Source organism: Thermobia domestica, chromosome 6 (assembly GCF_964235325.1).
Source record: "Thermobia domestica chromosome 6, izTheDome1.hap1.1, whole genome shotgun sequence".
NCBI classification, from domain to species: Eukaryota; Metazoa; Arthropoda; class Insecta; order Zygentoma; family Lepismatidae; genus Thermobia; species Thermobia domestica.
In genome coordinates, this window is record NC_137459.1 from 197239792 (window position 1) to 197262720 (window position 22929).

General features: G+C 34.4%; 1 protein-coding gene across 1 annotated transcript in view; it reads right to left on the bottom strand.

Annotated features, from left to right (window-relative positions):
• Positions 1–4782: 4782 nt before the first annotated feature.
• LOC145688389 (uncharacterized) overlaps positions 4783–22929 on the bottom strand; it is a 127367-nt gene continuing 109220 nt past the window's right edge. Inside the window, exons 3-4 of the mRNA XM_081762559.1 lie at positions 10094–10700; positions 4783–8151 (exon numbers count right to left, since the gene is read on the bottom strand). Of these exons, the coding sequence (XP_081618685.1) occupies positions 7282–8151; positions 10094–10700 (1477 nt within the window). The 3' untranslated portion in view covers positions 4783–7281. The remainder of the gene's footprint in view (positions 8152–10093; positions 10701–22929) is intronic.

Sequence of the window (22929 nt, forward strand, 5' to 3'; positions counted from 1 at the left end):
TACGTTCTAGTTAAAGATAAATCAGAATACAAAGGCATAGTAATATATGCCTACATTTATGCACTATATGTGCGCATAGCCGGCCCGGCAGGATGACTTTCCCGCACCTGCAGTCATTTGGCAAAAAATATCTGGACATCGTTCCCATTCCTATAAACCTATTAATACGTATATCATTTTAAAGCTAATGAAACAAGCTAAAAGTTTTATTTGAAACATTTGGTTTCATCGTTATCAGGGTTTTAGTAATAATAACAAAAATGTTGAACATTATATTGAAAAATCTGCTTTTCCAGCCATTTATTTCAATAGCGCTATATATACTTACTTTAGCTAAAAACTCATAAGGACATAATTTAAAGAACGTAATGTGAAGAAGCTAACTTTAAAAAAATAAAAAAAAAACTTTAAGTTTTACGTCCCACGGTTATGCCGGTTAGGCTAAAGGAGACGGTTGAGGATGAGAGAAATGATGGAATGAAGAAAGTGGGAAAAAACGGGAGAATCCCGAGAAGACCCACGAGTACGGTTCAAAAAAATCATATTGGTACGAACTGGCGTAATAGAGTTATTGATATTTCAATGTAAGTATGCAAATTTCCATGTTTAGGGCCGTGGGTAGGGGAAAGCAAGAGGGGGAGGGTTGAGGACTTTTAGGGAAATACTCCCCTTATAATGTAATAACTGGCAAAGTTTCAGCTTGTTACTAATTAGTCCCGACAAAAGCCTATTCCTTTTCTTTATTGACTGAACTACTACTATGCCTTTATTAACCTACTTGCGTGTTCTCTTAGTGTCTTATACACCAAACAAGCGACTACTTACGTTTCACCATGCCGATATTTTCATGGTGCAAAGTTTCAGCTAGTTTACTATAAAGTTGCAAGGGTGTATCAAGGTAAATCATCCACCGTGTGTGTGTGTGTGTGTGTGTGTATACGTGGAAAGGAAGGGGGTTGCATTACGTCACGTCGTCCTCAGTGTCTATCTTTGCTGTATTTTTGAACGTGGGGGCCATAATACTTTAGAAATGATGCTTTCGCCAAACATTAACGCAATAAATGCATTGGGTCGTTAGATGCCCTGCCGGAACTAGCAATCACGTTAATCTTCGTCAAGAAGCGCAATGAACTCTGTAATGATTTTGATACACAACACTCTTCTCCAGGGGCGGATCCAGGGGGGGCGATCGGGGCGATCGCCCCCCCAGAAGAGGAAACTTTTTATTTTATATATAACCCATCCCAAAGTTTGGAGCCCTTAAAAGTAGCAGTATGACAACCCACCACCCCCCCCCCCAGAAGTCGGTCCTGGATCCGCCCCTGCTCTTCTCTGTAGTTTCAGAGAAAATGGGGCCCACTATACGACGGCGTGATATAGCAAATGATACATTCCATCTCCTTCGTGATGAAACAATTAGAATATCTGCATACATGAACATCTTCATCATCTATGTAAATCAACTGGACGGCGACAAACCCACCATTATATGTTTTTAACAAAATGAAGCGAGATCTTAAGTAAATCGAAATTCGTTCCTTCTTCGGTAGCCACATCATTTCGGAAAGACATCCAGTACACTCTCCCGATATGACTCTGCTTGGTTACTTTTCATGGAAATATATGAAAGACAGAGTTTATATTAAGAAACCACGAACGATACGAAGATGCCTTGAAAACTAAAATCAAAGAAGCAATTTGGCTAGCAACAGCGAATGCACTGACAAGGACGTTCGAAAATGGTGAGTCGGGTTAAACGTTATTTGGAAGCAAATTGTGTCTACTTTCAGCATATGTTATGAAATCACACATTTTCTACAAAACAAAGTAAGCCCACATCGAATTTTGTTGCAATATCTTTATTGCTGTCAAGATCATTAAATAAATGCCAGGTTCGGTTCGGTAGCAACTAAGATACCCTGTACAATATAGTTGTATAATACAATAAAACAATAGTCGGTCTTGAACAATTTAATTGAAACATTATTGAAAATGTAGTCATATATATTAATATCAAATCAAGTCAAGTGTAACGGTTCATAGAGCGGTGGTAACTCGCTAACTGGAGCGCTATTCCAGTCCATTTCTAGCTGTATCATATGGCGACATGGTGGCTCAGTGGTAGGGCGATTATCTTTGGTATGTGGGGTCCTTGGTTTTTGGTGGACAACATCGTGTTCGTGGATTTTCTAGGGGTATTCTCGTTTCTTCCTACATTTTCATCATCATTCACTTACCTTAATCATCCGTCTCCGTTAGCCTAAAGGGCATAATCTTGGGAATTTAAACTGAATGATTCAAAAATTCTAGCCGTATGATAACTATTTAACGTCTCTATTAGTATAGGGGGAACAACTGTATAACGTAAAACTACACTAAAAGAAGATTTTAAATATTAATTACTTTCAGTAGTGAGATGTAGCATAAGTTTAAGGGAGGGTAGCTTATGTTGTTAGAATTTGTTTTATAGGTAAACCCTGAGAAATTGAAAAGATTAGAAATCTACTTTCCTGTTTAAAGAATGAAACTACCATTTCATCTATCAGCTGAAATATTTTAAACTCTCCTTCCTAAAGTACGTATTTAAAATTTTAAGTTTCTTTGGCTTTGGTGTTAATCGCGATTCTCTCTTTTCAACCACTTTACCTACGTTTTTCTCGAAATCACAGTCTCTTAATTTACATACATTATAACTATGCAACTTATTATTAATAGTATTATTATCTCTCATCAATTATGTGATATTCCTAAGGCAAGCAACATTGAGTCTCGGATGTTAACCCCTTTGAGAGTTGTATCAACAACACACTGTAAAAACTGTATAGTTGGAATAACCCAGAATTCTGGGTTGAAAAAGTGACAACCACGCCGTATTGTCTTAGAAATCAGAAAATATGGTTATAATAACAATACGAGAAGTCAAAACTAGTAAAAAATAAAAACCTCTGGTATGACCTGGATTCGAACTCACACCGCGCGGCTGTTAAGCTCGTGCGTTATCCACCAGACCAACCGGAATCTTAGTTTAGGCTGTGTGATAACAAGAATTACAGCATACTTTGGAAGCAATTGTTTAGTCACTGAATTTAAAACAAGCCAATTAAAAAAACTAAACCAAACCAAACATCACACGGAATATTGAATCAATGCCATTAAATGCTAGTTTAGTACAGCAGCTATTTATCAATGTTAACGTATGTTTTGAGAGAAATTTTCTTCACTCTTGGCGAAGTGTACTGAGTGAACTGCAGTGCACTTCGCCAAGAGTGAAGAAAATTTCTCTCAAAACATACGTTAACATTGATAAATAGCTGCTGTACTAAACTAGCATTTAATGGCATTGATTCAATATTCCGTGTGATGTTTGGTTTGGTTTAGTTTTTTTAATTGGCTTGTTTTAAATTCAGTGACTAAACAATTGCTTCCAAAGTATGCTGTAATTCTTGTTATCACACAGCCTAAACTAAGATTCCGGTTGGTCTGGTGGATAACGCACGAGCTTAACAGCCGCGCGGTGTGAGTTCGAATCCAGGTCATACCAGAGGTTTTTATTTTTTACTAGTTTTGACTTCTCGTATTGTTATTATAACCATATTTTCTGATTTCTAAGACAATACGGTGTGGTTGTCACTTTTTCAACCCAGAATTCTGGGTTATTCCAACTATACAGTTTTTACAGTGCATATGCTCCTACGATGTTACTAATTGAATTGATTTTCATATTGTGTTATTTCTGTGCGCACACTTTTTTTTTGTGATTTTTATGGTTTTTTTAGTTTTCAATGAGAGGTTACGCCGGTATCATTTTAGTTCTCCCACATTTCAAAGAAGAAGTTAATGATGACAGCCGCGAGTTGAAAAGAAGTATGCAATTAAAATATTTTATTTTCCTGTCGATTTTCGTGACCAAGTTTTTCAATGAGTCGTGCTGAAATAGCAAAATAATTTGCTACCTGTTGGCTTCCTAATTCGTTTGAAATATGTTTATTTTAATTTTATTCTTATGTTAGAAGCACACAGTATGTGACCATAGATATAATATGAGATGTATCCAACAACAGAAATCTATAAGTGGTGTGAATCTCTTCTCTCTGACTAGTCGGTTTGGTGCCCCCCCAACATCTTTAGAATAGTTCCCTATAAAAGAAATAATATTCAAATTGTAGATCGATTTGTATTGATATGCCAAATAATTTAATCCTTTTGACTTGGAGAATTCGTTGTGTCTTTTCTAAACATCTCCTATTAGAAAATAACGAACTCGTGCGTACATTTGCATGGAAACTTCATCAAATAAATGTTGTGATTTCTTTTCAATATATTTCAATCAAAAGTTTTCTTGTACGTCTTATACTTGGAGAACTAGATAAAGTGTAGCCAAACCCAAACTATCACTTAACTCAGTATGATGTGCTTATTTTGTAGAAAATATGAAAACTCGATTTAAGGGCCGTTCAAAACTTTTGTAGGCCCTGATCTAAAAGCTAATTATTGGCCAAGATCGCAATCCTTTAATCCATTTTTTTTGGATTACTCCTAAAATTCTTGTTTAAGCAAGCGAATAACATCATGTAAGCTGAAGATGACTTAAGCTATTTCTATTTGATGTATCAGCGGCCTATGGGAACATATTAAAATTTTATAGTTAGATTCTTTGCTATATAAGCAGTTTGACTTATGATGAGAAGTAATATTTTTCAAGTTGATAGTATTTTTTTTGGGGGGGGTATAAAAAAAGAAAGTAAGACATTCGAGGAAAATAATAAATTGAAAACATCTTGATATTTTTAAATAATAAATTTATTATTGTTTTGATTACGATTTACACGTATAATTCCTTTACAAAAGAATAGAATTATTATATTATGTACAGTATACGAGTAAATTCTACTATCTTTTATTGAATATTTCTTATTATTGTATGCACCATACACTACTTATTTATATGCTTCATATATTTAAATAGCACAAAACAGTTTGTGAAAAAGGTGATCTGGCATGTACAGTCACCCTAAATAGCACCGGATCCGCACACATGGAAATTAAGAGTTCTCTTGAACTTATAAATCCACTGGGCAAAAGTAACTAAACAAAGTAATGAATTTTTAGCGTCCTGTATAAACCCACATTGCCAATAACTGTTGAAATATCCATTTACTTTACACGTTTAGCATTTGTTTTTTAGTTTCTTTGCAAAACAAATATATTGAACATATTCCTTTCACGCAGCAGTCTATAAGCAACAACTTACAGCAGCTTACACATTTCTGAAGCACAAAAATAGGTAAACATGTAATACGTTTAGAGGTAACTACTAAGGGTAACTACAAAGGAAAATCGATGTGGTTAAGTGTAGCGTCTTTATACTTTACCGTTCCTCCATTACGCACATGCAGTGAGAGTTTTTTGTAAAATACGAACTCATTTGGTATTTACTGCATTGAAGCGACAATAAATCTACTCTAGAAGATGACAACCATTACGGTTTTTGTTTAGAAGAATGACCACACTGAAAATTCTTGTTATACATTCTGTAAATAAATCTTTCTTGTTGAGTCCAAGTAAGCAATATATTGCCCACGAACAAAGATATGGATTAAAAGAGAACTTGATTCATAACACTATATCACAAGTGGAAATACATATAGACTATAATTAAAACCTGTTAGTGGGTGAAAGAACCCGACAAACTCTCCGAGATTTTGTACCAAGGAGCTTTATTTTAATTCTAGTAGTAGTAGAAAATACGTTTAGTGTTTCAAATGTGAAAGACCCATATGACACTAACGGTTTACCGTTCGAAGGCTTTCCTTCACCTTACCCGCACACAAACTGGAAACAGTCTTACCAATATACATCACCGTACCTTGACCTTAGAGTTGAATATACCTGTGGCATTTGCTATATTGATATGGTGTGATGTCCAAAACCCCTTCTTCCCATCTTACATTCCCCATGTACATGTCACAAATTTCCGTCGTTCCAGTTTAACAGTTGAGTTCAACTTTTTTAAAGCTATAAAAAATTTTGTAAGCACGGTAAACATATTTGTCACATAAATAATAAATACAACACCTACTTATAATAAATAAGTAAATAAATAAATTATAAATAACAACTTTAAAGCATTTTGAATAATAAACACGTTCTTTATTGAGTTGGCGACTTGAAAAACCTGTAATGTCTTCAAGAGACTGACAAGAATATTTAAGATGGTGGCAAGTATATACTTATTTTAGACTTGATATGAGATTTCAACTTTCAGATGTTAATGCCCTATCTTTCAAAACCACCTTAAATGTATTTTTGTTTTGAGTTTGGTCTAAAGCTGCTGATAATTTGTAATTTGTCCAAGTAGTTGCTAATTTGTAACATGTAATATGTGATTTATATAAATTGCGTTTAATGTGTTCCCAGCAGTAACTGAAAATAGAATGTCCTGGTCGGTAAAAGATTTCTATTTTTAATAGAAATTAATAATCGAGTCCTCGAAGTTATAAAGCTGAAAGTAAAATTCAATATTCCATACAATTCTGATTGATATGATTTTTATTACAGTATAACATTACCGAATGGTTTTATATTAACCTTTCTTCGATTACTGTTATTTAGATAGGATTAACAATTTTAATAATAGTATGTTGTGGACGAAAAGAACTACTGGAAAAAATGTTACACTCTGACAAGTGTTATAATTTGCCTGATAGTGTCTGATAAGTGCCATTTTTTAAACCTTTAGGGCATTGAGAAATTTTAGGTGAGAATTGTGATACTCAATCATGACTACTTGAGTAAAAGGCGAGTTGGTAATATGGTACAAGATATGTCACCTGAGTAGTTGTTTATTCTGAAGCAGCGTATCTTAGGCCATAAGGTTAATTATCATTTAATAGAATGAGTAAACCCGAATATGATTTCAGAAGCTTTTATACTTCCAACATAACTCATTATCTTAAGAAGCGACATTGACTTTGTGTTTAATGAATCGTACGAGACCAGTCTTAAACGATGTAATGGAGAGACATTATATATTTTTCTCTTCAATGAGTACAAGTCTTCTAAATAGTGTAACTTAGTTACACAATATGTTGAAAAATATTTCTTATATTACAACACTTCTTTTCATGCTAAATTAATTCAAGCGTTGGTGACAACACATAGTGATTATGACTTGATGGACTAATATGTCTTCCATTGTTATTGGTATAGAAGTATCGAATACATAAATATCTAGTCAACGCTATGTATCGTTATTTTAATTTCATGGTAATAATTGTTTAACTAATTCGACAAACTGTGGAGTAATTGACAACGTTGAAAGCTGTGTATGACGTTTCTGAAAGATTCCTTTCTCTTTCGCTGCCACAAAACAGTCCAGACGATAATGAGAAGAAACTGGAGAACCAGAAAAACAGATATTACAACAATCAATTGTACGATATTGATACAAGCATCAACTGTCTCCATTTTGTCCATCGTTTCATTATAAGAAGCTTTCGTTTTACCTAATTTGGAATCTCTGAAATCAAAACTGTCAGATATTCTGATACTTTGAGTTAACAACATTTCATCTATCTGATTAAGTTCTCTACGTTTCCTTTTACCATATGAATCAGTCTTACGAACAACCCCACTATAATCTTCTAAATCGCATGCCACGGGCTTACATACAGGGAGGCAAGGCGTCACCAAAGCTTTGAATTGCACTATATCCGAAGTTGGAAATTTAAAAGCATCGAATGGAGCTTGGAGAATTTTACCTGTGGAACCGGCTACTTTAGTAATCGGTCCCATAATCGTTGGATCTGTTGGGCATCCCAAACTATCAATAAGTAAAACTTCACTGCTATCCACCCCGTCCAGTGCAATCAATTCCCTCACAAATATTTCATATGGACTGTTGCGATCTAACACTTCGAAACGGAGACTAAGGGGATCACCAACTTGTGCAGTTAAGATATCTTCACCCAAACGACTGGTAATCCTCATTGTAACTGTTGGAGAGACTGCAACGGCTTCTTCATTAGCGGCTTCTAGAAGGTCCTGATTGATACCAAGCTCCATGTGATTTGATACACTTCTGTTGTGTAAATCATAAGAACACCTCACTGATAACCCGATGTCCTGGCTAGTTACAATTTGATCATGGTGCTGCAAAAAAACAAGTATATATAATATGTATTAAAAGGCAAGATACCTCACATTTACTCAAAATACAGTGTTGAACACCATATCCATACGATTGAAAATTGCCATTATACCTATTCTTCACAATTAGAAAAGAAACAAACAAAAAACATTAAAGTGATTTGACTGGATGGTATTGTCTAATTAGGTCATATCATGGCAACAACTGTCAGAAAGGATGTCTTGAGTAGCAAAATAATTTTAAAGTTTTAACTTTGTCGAACACAGTCTCGGATTTGACTCCTAGTATAAGCGGGATCTTGATTAGCCTACAAGCTGTTAAAGTTATAAATAAAAACATATTATCATATTAGATCTGTGATTGGGCGGAGCAGTGTGTCGAACTCTTGGAAAGATAGTCACAAAGTGTTGTAATTATTCCACGAAAACGCACTGATTGTCCAAAAATAACTCATCTTAAGAACAACCTCACTGGAAAAACAAGAAAGCGGAATAGACGTTAGCCGCTCCGAAAGAACCAATAGAACTATGGAAAAGCCATTTTCAATCAATATTGAATAGGACGGTGGCCTAGCGCCTTCAGATCTATGGTACTGGGGTTAGAATTGCAGTAAATAAACGATTCCTTCAAGTAGGAAATATTACAGAAAGATACTCCTTTGCGAAAAAGATAAAGTAAAATAAAAACTGGAACGATAAACAACGGAAGAGGGCACTCTGGATCAACGAATCTAAATTACAACTTTTCGCCTTCCAATGCTAGAAGTTTGTCCATGTCCTCCCGAAGAGCGCTTAAATTCCGACTATGTAATACCTACAGCAAGGCATAAAAAAGGTAGAGTCACTGCTTGGTGATGTTTTACGGACTACCAAGTTGATAATTTAGTTCGAATTAATAGAATAAAGGACAAAAACGTATTTCACAACGTTTAAGTGAGGCATGGAACTCCATCAGGAAGGCGGATTTGGGGCAGTAATTTTGTGGTACAATGGGATTACCACCCCAAACATTCTTTCAAGTTATGTAGTAATTATCTGCTTTACAAAGAAGAGATCACATCACCAGCAAATGGAATAGTCCGCACAATCACTGGATTAGTTATCCATCGACCTCTTATAATTAAGATAAACCTGACAGGACAGTCCGTAAGTAGATGCCAACGAATACTGAAGGTCTTTGGAGGGCTCTTCAGAGCTCTGGAGTTACATAACTTCACAAAAGTTGGATAAATTACTCAAATGCCTGGAATTTGTAAAGCTCTTATCAAGGCTAAGGGTCGGCATTTCATTGAATGCAAACATAATAAATCTGTTTCAGTGGAAACAGGACCATGTGTTTTATTTTTTTATATAGCAGTAATCATGTTAATTTTACAGAAATAAGTTCAACAAACTACGATTCTTATGGATACATTCTTTTTAGTCTGAAAAATCAGCAGCGTGGTCAGACCTTGGGCGAATATATATATATATATATATATATATATATATATATATATATATATATATATATATATATATATATATGTGTGTGTGTGTGTGTGTGTGTGTGTGTGTTTTGTTTTAGTCCAAACATAATAAATATATAAATAAGACCTTTTAACTGATATGACTTTATTCAAAAGTGCACTAAAAATATTTTGTTTTATTGTTCCATAGTATATTTTATTTTAAATGACTGAAATTAAGATTATGAGTCAGCATGGGTGCAGTTAACTGAATTAAGTTAATACTTTTAAGGTCTTCCGAGAATTTTGTTTTCATCACATAAGACCAACAATATTATGGAACAAGCCAAACAAATAGTTTTTTGTACACTTTTGAACGCGACCAGTATATTAAACATTTTTATATAATTTATTTAATTATAGAATAAACATTTTTATTTTATTAGTTTATAAAATAATTAATTAAATGACGTTTATAGAGACAAGAACACAATTACCTGTATAATAATATCAGTACTAAATTTTCCAAGATGATCTTGTTTTACATCACAGTTAATATCGTTGTACCTTAGCCGCAGTTCAAACTCTAACTTGTTTAAAACGTCTATCATGCACGAATTCGGACGTGATTTTGAATAAACTTTGCCGTTGAAAATTTTGTTCGTTCGAATTCTAGCAACCATATCTGAAGAACGACAATCAACAGTTACGTTATAACAGGACATAAGCTGATAGGAATTGGAATCATTGATTTCCAAATACGGTTCCTCAATATGTTGTAAAGTGTTTGTAGTATGATGTGAAATTCGACAAACCCCATCGCCTGTCACTTCATAGTCGAATGTATGGCATCTGAAGTTGGCACTCAAGCATAACGCTTTGCATTCTTCCAAAGATTGTACGTCTTGGTAAACAGACTCAACTGTCTTGAGAATTCGACCAGGTAATTCCTGAAAATCACACATTTTCACGGGTTCACTAACACAATTAGATTCGATATAACTACTTCCTTTGTTAACAACAAAATGCTCCGTTTCAGCCGCTGTAAACCTATCCATGTCACTCATGGCACATTCCCCAGTGTCTTGGTTATAGTTGGCTGACCTACAAAAGAAACAAAAGCAATGAAAATGTGGCCATAAAATTGAAGTAAACTAGTATAGTGACAAAATAAAACAGAGATATTACATTAAATTATAAAATTTAACAGCATTTAATGAACGAATTTTCAGGAGTCCTACCAAAAGGACATAGCATGAAAAGGAATGTTTTTTCGTACTGCCAGCAGGATATAATCGAGTTTCCAAATAGTAAACACACACAAACTCTAGCGAAAACCTGATTGGTACAATTTAATGTCAATGTTCTTTTTTAACAACTTGGGAGCCAGGTCGTTGTAGAACACATGAGTATCTATACTTTATTATCGTATATTTACTTTATAAATAAGTATATTATAGTTTATTTTTACTCAAATGTATTTTCAAAGACATTCATAATATTGTATTTTGAAAATGTAATGTAATGTTTCTTTTTAATTCTTTATTACTTTACTGTTTGTATAACTATATTGTAACTAATAAAGTCATTCCAAAAAATAACAACACATAAAAATATCAACAAAATGTTATAATCGCAACATATAACAATACTTCCGTCCTATAGGCAGGGTTACAGGATCATCTTACCGGAAGGACAGATGTCTGAACGTTTAATCATTAATGACACCCTCTATTTCCCTCTGGCTTAGTCCAATGTGACGAATCCCAGAGCAGCTATTACGACTGATGAAAACCGTGACATTGAAACGCAAGCAGTAACGAAAGTTCACAAATAATGAGAGAAGCCTAATGCCATTGACATTTCTCAAGTGAACTTTCTTACTTTGTTTCATTACACTACTGATCCTTAACTTGGTGTAAACGGAGAAGTTTTGCTGATAGGTGTCACTACAGTCTTCCTAGCTCTCTCATGCATTTTTTACCTTTTACCATTTACAATTTCTCTTACAAATTTCAACCTACAGACTTCAAATTTTTAGATAAGGAACTTCATAACCTATCAAAGGAAACAATCGGTGTCGATTTTTTTATTTAGAATTTTCTTCATCGTTCAAACAGTTCCATTTTTAAAGGTTTGGATATCCATTTCAACAATCAAGCTATTTTAATAATGAAGAAAATTCCGAATAAAAAAATCGGCACGGATTCTTGCTTTCGATAGGTTATGAAGTTCCTTCTCTAAACATTTAAAGTCTCTAGGTTGAAATTTGTGAGAGAAATTGAGAATTTTTATGAAAGGTAAAAAATACATGAGAGAGATACAAAGACTGTAGTGGCATCTATCGGAAAACCTTGTCCCCTTAAACCGACCTTAACCAGTAGTTAAGGACGTGAAATTTACATTTTTTTTACAATACTATAACTATGAGCACTCTGTATTGTTCTGCGATTGACCAAATTCTTGCGTTATATTGTGTTTCAGAAACACCTAAACGTGTTTGTTTAACGTTTCTGCACTCAAAACGAAAGCTTGAAGTCCCTATCTATGACATAATGAACACAGATCTTCCTCAGTCAAAATTAATTACATAAAATATAATACAGGGTGTCCAATATACAATGCAACCCGGAGTTTGGGATAGTAGAACTTTTGAACCGGAAGCGGTACACAAATAATGGTTATACCAAAATGAAGCCTTGTACATGCATATATTTTTAAACTAGGAAGCAACGATTAAAGTACATTAGGAGCCGCACGGTGTTGCCAGATGTAACCAAAGTTGTAAATCATTTTTTTTTTATTTTTATTTTTATTTATTTATTTATTTTTTTTTTGCAAAACATGTAAATTGACTCATAACTGATATGTTTGGATGTTCTGTCGTTAATTTTCAGTTTGTATAGTTGAAGTAGCTTGGAAACTATGGAATGGAAAAAATAATTTTTCACTTCCACCGATAACTAATCGGATGAGGCCTCTGTAAGGGGTTAAGAGGAAAAACGTGGTTTTCATAAAATAACATTCTGAATTGGCAACAGTGCTAATGTTTCAGTGCATCAAAAGGTGTGTTATGAAAAATAAATTTTGAAATTATCATGATAAATCTTTTACTTACATGCACCCGGCAACATTGTTATTCATCACGAACTGAATTGTCAGTTCCACGGCAGATTCTGGATGTGCCACCGTTTTGATTCAATGAATAGAAGTGTTGCCGGGTGCACGTTAATTAAAAGGTTTATCACGATAATTTCAAAATTTCTTTTTCTTTTTTTTTTAAGGAATTGCATGCTGTAGACAGATCCTTAACACACCTTTTGATGCACTGAAACATCAGCACTGTTGCCAATTCAGAATGTTAATTTATGAGAACCACGTTTTCCCACGTCCATTGTAGGTAACGTTGACTATGTTACATCCTTTAAAAATATGTTGTTGCTACCGTTACCGTGTTGGGTAGTTATCAACAATTCTGTAGGCTCATCTCTAATTAGCTATCTCATTATTATGTGAATGATGATACATAGGAATTTCTGCCTCTTTCCAATGTTGCTAACCATGACTGTGTTACAGCTATCGTTATTATGGTAATAAAGTTATTGTCGCTATCGATACCATGGCAACGAAAGTTGATCAATTATGAACAATTCTGTCGATGATATACTATATAATTCAATACTATAAATTGATGTTACAAGATAAGAATATTCACAAAAAAGATCATTGCAACTACATAGAATCCTGCATATCGCAATTGGAAACAATGCAAGGTATTACGGTTTTCAATGCTTTGTGAGACAGTAATAAAGTGGCGTCACCTCATGAATGAACTACCATATGTTATACATTGTTTAATGTTCCTTAAGCTATATAGTAATATTTAGAATATTATATTATAGCGTAATTCCTTTGTTTTATTTTCTTCTTTTATTTTTCTTCTAATATATTACAGCCACCAGAAATTTTCTTTAAATATTACACCCATTCTCCATTTGCTGTATCTCTTGCTTATGTAGTTTCCATTATTACGCCACGTTCACAATACGGTCACGAACGTGATGGGCTACTCTCTGTGTAGCACAGAAGTGCACCGGAGCAGGATTGCGATCTCTCAACGTTAGAGAATTTGAACGTGTAGACGTCTGTGAAGTTGTCCCGCCTACATAACGAATTTTCCTTTTTCTTATCTACATCGTTAGTTGATCGTTAGTTTACGTTAGTTTTGCTAAAATTATCGTTAGTTTCGAAAAAATAAAATTTTTATTCAACAAATAAATGGGCAGGCCAACTTCACGGTTTCCCACCCACAAACGAATTTCAAAAGTTTTTCATATCACATCGTTAGTCTATCGTTAGTTTACGATAGTTTTGCTAAAACTGCCGTTATTTTCGCAAAAATAACGATTTTATTCTAGAAATAAAGTTTCCCGCCAACTGTGAATTAGCCCGCCCATATTGAATTCTCATAAAATTCCAGCTCATATCGTTAGTTTACGTTAGTTTTGCTAAATTTAACGTTTGTTTTGCAAAAATAACGATTTTATTCGAGAAATAAGGTTTCTCGTCAAATGTAAAGTTAGACCGCCCATAAAGAATTATCATAAATTTCCATCTCACATCGTTAGTTTACGTTAGTTTTGCTAAAATTAACGTTTGTTTTGCAAAAATAACGATTTCATTCGAGAAATAAGATTTCCCGCCAAATGTAAAGTTTCCCGCCCCTAAAGAATTATCATAAATTTCCATTTCACATCCTTAGTTTATCGTTAGTTTACGTTAGTTTTACTTTTTTAAGGGACGTACTGGACACATTCCAGTGTACCTGACGGAACATGATAGGTATATGCCTGCTATGTAATTGTGCTGTTAGGGTTTACATTGCCGGAAATCTTTATTTCTCGAATAAAATGATTATTTTTCTAAAACAAACCTTAATTTTAGCAAAACTAACCTAAACTAACGATAAACTAACAATATGAGTTGGAAGTTTAAGAGATTTCAATATGGGCGGGCTAACTCACTGTTGGCGGGAAACATTATTTCTAGAATAAAATCGTTATTTTTGCGAAACTAACGATAGTTTTAGCAAAACTAACGTAAACTAACAATAAACTAACGATGTGATATGAAAAATTTTGAAATTCGTTTGTGGGTGGGGAACCGTGAATTTCGCCTGGCCATTTATTTCTCGAATAAAATCGTAATTTTTGCGTAATTAACGATAGTTTTAGTAAAACTAACGCAAACTAACGATAAACTAACGATGTGAGATGGAAATTTATGGTAATACATTATGGACGGGCTAACTTTACATTTGACGGGAAACCTTATTTATCGAATAAAATCGTTATTTTGGCAAAACAGACGTTAATTTTAGCAAAACTAACGGAAACTAACGACAAACTAACGATATGAGTTGGAATTTTATGAAAATTCAATATGGGCGGGCTAATTCACAGTTGGCGGGAAACTTTATTTCTAGAATAAAATCGTTATTTTTGCGAAACTAGCGATAGTTTTCGCAAAACTAACGTAAACTAACGATAAACTAACGATGTGATATGAAAAACTTTTGAAATTCATTTGTGGGTGGGCAACCGTGAAGTTGGCCTGCCCATTTATTTGTTGAATAAAAATTTTATTTTTTCGAAACTAACGATAATTTTAGCAAAACTAACGTAAACTAACGATATACTAACGATGTAGATAGGAAAAAGAAAAATTCGTTAGGTGGGCGAGACAACTTCGCAGACGTAACGTGCAGTGTTGACAACTGTTTTTGATTAATTTCCCGTAATGTGACACTAAATTGAATCAAAGAATAAATTATTTTTGAAATTAAAAATAGAAGAAAATAATAGTATTCTTAATCAGCTGTCTGCATTTCTTTTTGTGTCAGCTTCTTGGAATAAAGTAATCTAATGGGGCAAAATTACAGCTTTCCAAGGTCTCTTCGTGGTGGATTGTTATTTGCAGTATGTTTAGCTGTTATTCTTGTGAAAAATGCTTTTTTTTTTTTTTTTGTCTTTTTTGGCGTGACACTATAAGTCGGGGACTGAAAGACACAAATATTTCAATGTATTTCAAAATTACAAAATTGAGAACATATTATGCGGTGTTATATTGATTGATTTAGTGCCTCGTGAGCCAAAGTTAATACCTGGGCTAATCTGACCTTGTTTATTCCAGTATCCTGGAGTTTTTAGGCGTTTTTCGAAAAAGTAATAACACATTGCTAAACAATAATAGATGAACTAGAAACATTGCAAACAAGTTTTTGGACTTTAGATTTTATTATGAATATATAATTTGGTGATTTACTACACTGCTGATTAAAATATGTACTTTTTGAACAAACGAAAAAAATTACAATAGTGAAACAATACTCCCGCTGCGTGTGAAGTGCGGGCACTGACAATGGTGTGTAATAACGAGCGGAAAATCTGCGGGAACTGACACCTGAGTTCCGTTATTGTGAAGCGACGATTCTGCATGATGCTTTCGCGAACAAGAGCTCCCTCGTGGCTAAGCGATTAGCGTACGCGCCTTTGGCGTGGGAGACCCGGGTTCAATTCCCGGCGGGAGCTCATGTGGTTCGGATTCCGCGTTAATCAGTAGGTCCACGTCTCATATAGCCTCGCTGCTGAACGGGACGCTAAACTAAAGTCACCTCACCGCTTTCGCGAACAAGGTCCACAAGGTCGTCTGTGATGACGGTTGACCTCCTCATCATGCACATTTTAGCGTCCTGTTGCAAATTGTCTACACCAGCAACGCATCATCTGATTGCTCATGACGTTAGGTCCATAGACCTGGTACAGCTGACGATAGATTTCAATCGGCGTTATGCCCTATGCATTCAAAAGCTTTATAACTGCTCGCACTTTACACGCTGCGGGACCTGGAATAGAAAACCATTTCCATCTCCAACCACTACCACGACGCTTCTGAGAACACCAGGAATGTTCCGTTGGCGCATGCTTAAAGCTAGAACCTTACTCTCTCACGTCAATGCAATCGCTGCGCGCCGCATACGGTTTTCAACCTATGGGACTTGTGGGATACTTTCTGGATGGGCCTCATACAAATATTTTTATATGGGTGTTCTCATGTACAGAACCGGTTGCGGAGGAGGGGCGAGCGGGGCGACGGCCCCGGGCACCGAAGTAAGGGGGAGAAAAATTCGGGAGGAGAAAAGAAAATATATATATAACATGGAAGGAAAAAGTAATAAAAAGTGCTCAAAACCAAAGAAAATCAGAGTTTATTTTTGAAAATTTTCTTGCGCTTCGCGCCAACCATGGTGGTGCTTCGCGGCTCGTCTGTAAACTTCACTCAAATGTACGGGGGGGAGGGCGCCATCGTATGCTCTGATTTTTCACGGCACGACACTGTTCATGTACTTACCTGCATTTTAAATTTCGAAATCAGGATCTAAATCTGAATCACTAATTTCATATTTCGAACGGGATCTAAACTGTACCGGTACTGTTCTAAAATCTTTATTTCTTCTGCATTCATTTTACTTGCTTCAAACAAGACAACTGTAAAATTAAATAGTTTTCGAAACAAAATATACCACTATATTATCGAACGTGCTACAGTCAAACGCAGAAAGTTGACCACAGCAATCAACCTGCAAAACAGTTTACTCTTCGCTGGATGTCAGGTGAATAGTATTTCTTCAAGAACCGAGTCTCAGTAAGTATTTAATACGGCCGACAACCGACTGGAACCCATAATAAGTTACATAGGGATTATTACGTAAAAAAAACGAGTTAGACACGGGCTCCGGCGTTTTGGAATAAACATACAAAACGAGTCTGACTCGGGCTTAGGATCGAAAGTGTTAACAACCACCGCGAGGTAAAAACTGAAACACGTACTGTACATATAAGCAAAATTTTAAAGCTGATTCTATGAAAGCAATAAATGGGTGATAGTTTATGAAATGAAAATATCATTGCATTGCTTCCCTTTGCTTGTTGTTTGAAGTAAATTTGCAGTGGACCTGAATATGTGTAATGGACATTTTAGTGAGAAAGTGAAGAGGCATGAAAACTCTAAGAAAAAAACTTAACTCTGTTCTGAATTTAACCACTGTGAGCACGCCGAATATACATCATAAACCGATCATAGTTATTAGATTTCTATTAAGGCTTGTGATAAACTTATAGAAAAAAAAAGTTGAAGAGAAATTTTAAAAGCAGCATATCTGGCAGTTCAAATATACGAGACAACAGATTTTTTTGAGTCTAATACAGATGTCACAAGTGTACCATCGTGAAATTGATGGTGAATCCGTAAAAATATAATGGTTCTTTAAGAATCTACCGACGCATAACAAAGCTCTTGAAAATCATAATAACTATTTCAGTGCTTACTTTAGAAAGAAAATATATTTTACAATATTAAAGAGTATGAAACAAAACAAAGACATGCCATGATAATGATTGAAAACCGTCTCAGTGCACTGGCTGCACTATCAACAGGGGGGAAAATGCTAAACACTATACTAGACTTTAAAAGACTTACAGATTTGCTTCTGCCCAGAAGAACAGGAAGTTTGATTTCATGTATAAATAAAATGGAGCATTTGTTATGCATGAGTATTCTTTATCATGAACTAGTATATATGTTTACTTTCATTGATTGTATCGTTTCACTTAGAATATTGAAAGTAGTAACCGACCATAAAAATTATATTTTCCAATGGTTTTGACTACCATGTCACGAGACGCCACTGAAGGAAAATCATATCTGCATTACATTCCAAATTGCTTAATTCAGATAATATTAATAAGAATGGTAATGAAGCACTGTATTTTAAGTACTATTACTCAACCAAGTAGTAGCAAATGATTAGAATAATATAATTGCAGCATAAATTAACTTCTTAATAGCATGTGATAGATTCTTAATATTAGAGAATTATAATTCCTTGCATTGTACTGGGAACTCCTACAAAGACATTACTTTGTGTCTTTTAATGTAGAAAGTTTCTGTAAAAGTTCATAAATTCAGTATTCCTGAAAACGGGCGTATCTTGACATAAACTAATCAAGTCTGAATATATCTGTGGCGAGATTCTTGGGGGCTGTGAGTTGAGACACTTAGGATTTTTGGTTAATGCTACTTTCCCTTGTTGTGTGATACTTTCATAAATAACATCTAAATGACTATATTTGAAGTAAATTTTATTTGGTTGTTTATTAATAACCATCAGTTCTCGTATGGTTGTCCGTCAATTCTTCATAAATTCCTTTGTGTTTTTCCAACAGTCGTGATAAAAATTATCACACCCAAGGATTATTTGTTTTTCTTTATTGTTATCTCTAGAGAGTAATTTACGCCAGTTTTCTCACACAAAAATAAAAAATCACCGAAGAACTAATAAAGGAGTGAATAGCTGTGCCTCTTTGAAATGTTTTTGGATATTTAATTTCAAGTTGGGCTATTTTCAGAAAGTTCATTTCTCTGTTAATATAAGGAATTCAGCTATGAAATTGTTATGGTTAAAAGAACATATTAAATAAGAATGTAACCCAAAATCACGATTTTTGGAGTTACACCACTTCTTCCTTTTACCGACGATATAACCTAGGAGCTGATAAGGAGTGACAAACTACAACACTAACCTGTAGGCTTCTACAGAGCCAGAAGTCTGAGAAGAGTACAGTATAAAGGCAGTTATCGTCATGACTAAAATATGAACATCCTGGTGGGACCGAAGATATTCCATGAAACTCCGATTAAGAAGACTTTCTTCGATACTCAAACCGAAGGTCACCTGATTACGTGACAAATTATGCTAGTGGTCAGCTTATTCGCTCAGAGAATTTAAGGGTATTCAGCCGCAGTAATGTTTCACTAAACTGTAAACACAAAACTGTTATTAACTTCAATGCACAAACTCCAAGCGTTTCAGTTGTCGCTATAATCCTAAAGTAATTATTAAAATTATGTATTTAATCGTTGCCTGAAACGAGAAACAAATCCTCCTTTCGGGTGTCACTCTCGTAAAACATAGCTGTATTGCTAGCGGTAAAGGAAAGTATTTTTGATAACGGTTTGTATCTTTGTTTGTCAAATATGGAACAACACATCTTAAGAAAGAAAGAAAGAATAATAATAATAAAAGCTCTTCTATGAGATTTCAAAATCTGTCTAAATACTGAAAATAGTCCGGAAAATAATCTCCATGACAAGTTCATTCTTTTCTGTTACATATAATCAAAGTAATCGATATTCATGTATTAATCGAATACTTTCATTTCTAGCAGAAGAGAAGGAAACCAAAGAATTGTGTTTGAGAACTGTCACTATGATCCGCAGAGAAAATACAAATAAGTTAAAGACTTATTTACAAAGATACAGGTGCGCACCCAGAAATTTTTGTTAGGAAGGGTCCATCTTTTGGGGGATTTCAATACTACAAACCACTACGTGTATGCAGTATTGAACGTGTATTATTCTGAATCCGAAAAGACGATAAATAACTGTAAAATATTTCCTCCTATATTTTCAGAAAAAAATACATAATTAGATTGTTTTTAGAAGAGAAAAAGTAAAGAAGTGTAAAATCAAATCTTCATGCTACATCAATCATTTCCTTGTTAAACAAGTATGATAGCATTAAGAAAGTTATTAAATGTATGTTGAGTTAGGAAGTTTTCGGGAGATCCGAACTCTGTGGATTCCCTGTGGGTGTGCCCCTGCCAAAATATCACAACAACCTTGGCGATGGTAATGTGCTACGTTCTACAGTTTGCCTCTAAAATCGGTAATCCGTACACGAAATATTTCTTATTCCAACAACATGGAGGTCTTGGTAAAACTCTAGTATCAGGAAAATTATTTTCATATAACGTATACCGTTAGTAGTTGTTTAAATTTTAATTTGATATACTTAAAGTTCTATGCATGGAATTGGAATTATCAGGATACATTTTTATTTTTAAAATAACTTTTTCGTCAGTCACACAAAGAAGATACTAAGATGTGTTTACAATTAAAAATTTTAAAAACTGTGTCTAACGTAATAAAGCAGTAGTAAGTAATATGTTTAAAATTAATGATAATAATTAAAGGAAAATGCTTTTCACATTGTATGTCCAATTGTTGTTTACATGTTTACGACGCTAAGGCAACCAGAAATGTTAGTTCACATTTGCTTACAGAAAAAACTGCAGTGCGCATATAGAAAACGAAGTACAATTATTAATAAGGACAGTGATTATTAAAATTATGTAGTCTTTTATTTTTACTGGAACTCTTTTTTTTCGCAAACGTGACTGAAACTTAAAATATGTATATTTTGTTATTTTTCCTGATTACCCGTTACCTTTGGACTCAATTTCTGATTTTGTTTGTGTTGCGACGTTTTACTTAAATTTAACAGCTCTTTTTTCTTCTTCTTCTAAAAAATAAAGTAAAACATTCTTAGTTCCAGAACGTCTTGAACACTGTTTATAACTGCCGTTCTACATGAGAGCTCATGCTAAACCTCGAGATGTTGTACGTCTACCATCTGTCTACTTAAAGTTTTCGTATTAAGAACTTCCGCACTGGTTGGCAGCTGTGATCACCAGAAGCTTCATCTAAACAGTCTTTGGAACAACGTGTCAGTGACATTGAAACAAAATTAAAGAGTAAAAATGGTCATTCTTTCTTTACTGAATGATTTTCTTACTTACTAGTTCATGACGTAGCACCTACATTACACACGGATGGAAATCATGTCTCATGCAAAGCCCCCAATGAAATTTTGTAGAGTAAGTTCTTGCACCTTAATCACTTGAATTCTATATTTACTACACCGTAGAGAATCCTTATGTCAATAGCATTTCAATCCTATTTTGTCTCTTAGACAATATCAAAGACGACGCTTGTCCGATAGACTTGAAAATCAAAAATTTTAGGAATGATCCAAATAATGGATCAAAAGATTGTGATTTTGGCCAAGAATTTGAGAAATCATCCCAAAATTGCTTGAAAAGATTGTGATCTTCGCCAATAATTAATTTTTGGATCAGAGGCCACAAAATTTTTGAACGGCCCCTAAATCGAGTTTTTTTTTTTTTTTTGTACGGAATGAGCACATCATACTGAGTTAAGTGATAGTTTGGGTTTGGCTACACTATATATGTAGTTCTCCAGATATAAGGCGTACAAGAAAATTTTTGATTGAAATATATTTGAGTTTTGGATCCAAAAAGAAAAAGTTTGAGTGTAATGTAACATCCCTTTTCACTTCCAAGGTTGTATTAAACAGGAACTTTTATTTGCGTTGCAATCCTAGCACTATTCAAGATTTTACTCGAGACTGAAGGCCCTTGCCCTGTTTTAGAAAAATAAACACGAAAGTACCTTGATCAGAATGATCATACTCAGAAGAATCTAAAGACTACCTGAAAACCATAAATCTGTAATAACAGACAATTATTTTAGTAATTAGGACAAGATGCCTAGTTATCTTATTGTTCTTTTTTAAAATTTTATTTATAGAAAGGAGTTTTCAACAGATTGGAAGCGCTACACTGTTAATGAAATAAATTTAGTAAATCAGATGTATGTATTGTATTTGAAGTGATGATAGCATATTAATGTTTATTGCTAGATTTCAAGAGGTAATGAACTATGCATTTTCGAATGTGGACACATTTTTGGATGACATCAATATTATAATTCTGAAAGCGAGTGTTCATGAATACAAAACATTAGCGCATTTATTTTGGCCCGCCTTAAAGAAATAGCTACATTTTTTATTACTTTTTCTTACAAGTAATTTGTGTGTCAATATTAGGATTAAATACTTACTGTTAGGAGTATGTGTGTCATTGTTAAGAGTATATGGGTCACTACAGTTGCGAGTAATCAACACCACGAATTTGGACTCAGTATGGTGTGGTATTGTCCATGATCAACTGATCGGCCCATACATGCTAACTCGAAGACTGGATGGAGCACAAAATTTGACATTCCTGCAGGTTACACTGCCCGAATTACTTCAAAAGTGATCCCCTAGCGATTCGTCGCAACATGTGGTACATGCATTATGAGACTCCCTCGCACCTGACCGGAATCCGCTGGATTTTTATCTGCGACGACATTAAAAGTATGGTGTATGCTACTCCTGTCAACGATGTCAACCACTTGGAACAGTGTATTCATATCGCCTGTGCAACTGTTTAACATGATCCAGGTATCTTCGAATGTCGACCCAGGTAATAACTTCTTTAAACGAGAGTGAAATGACCAATGAAGAACGTTGAAACACAATTAGCCAATCAGGATGCCTGAGACAATTCCCAGACACTCCCAAAATGGT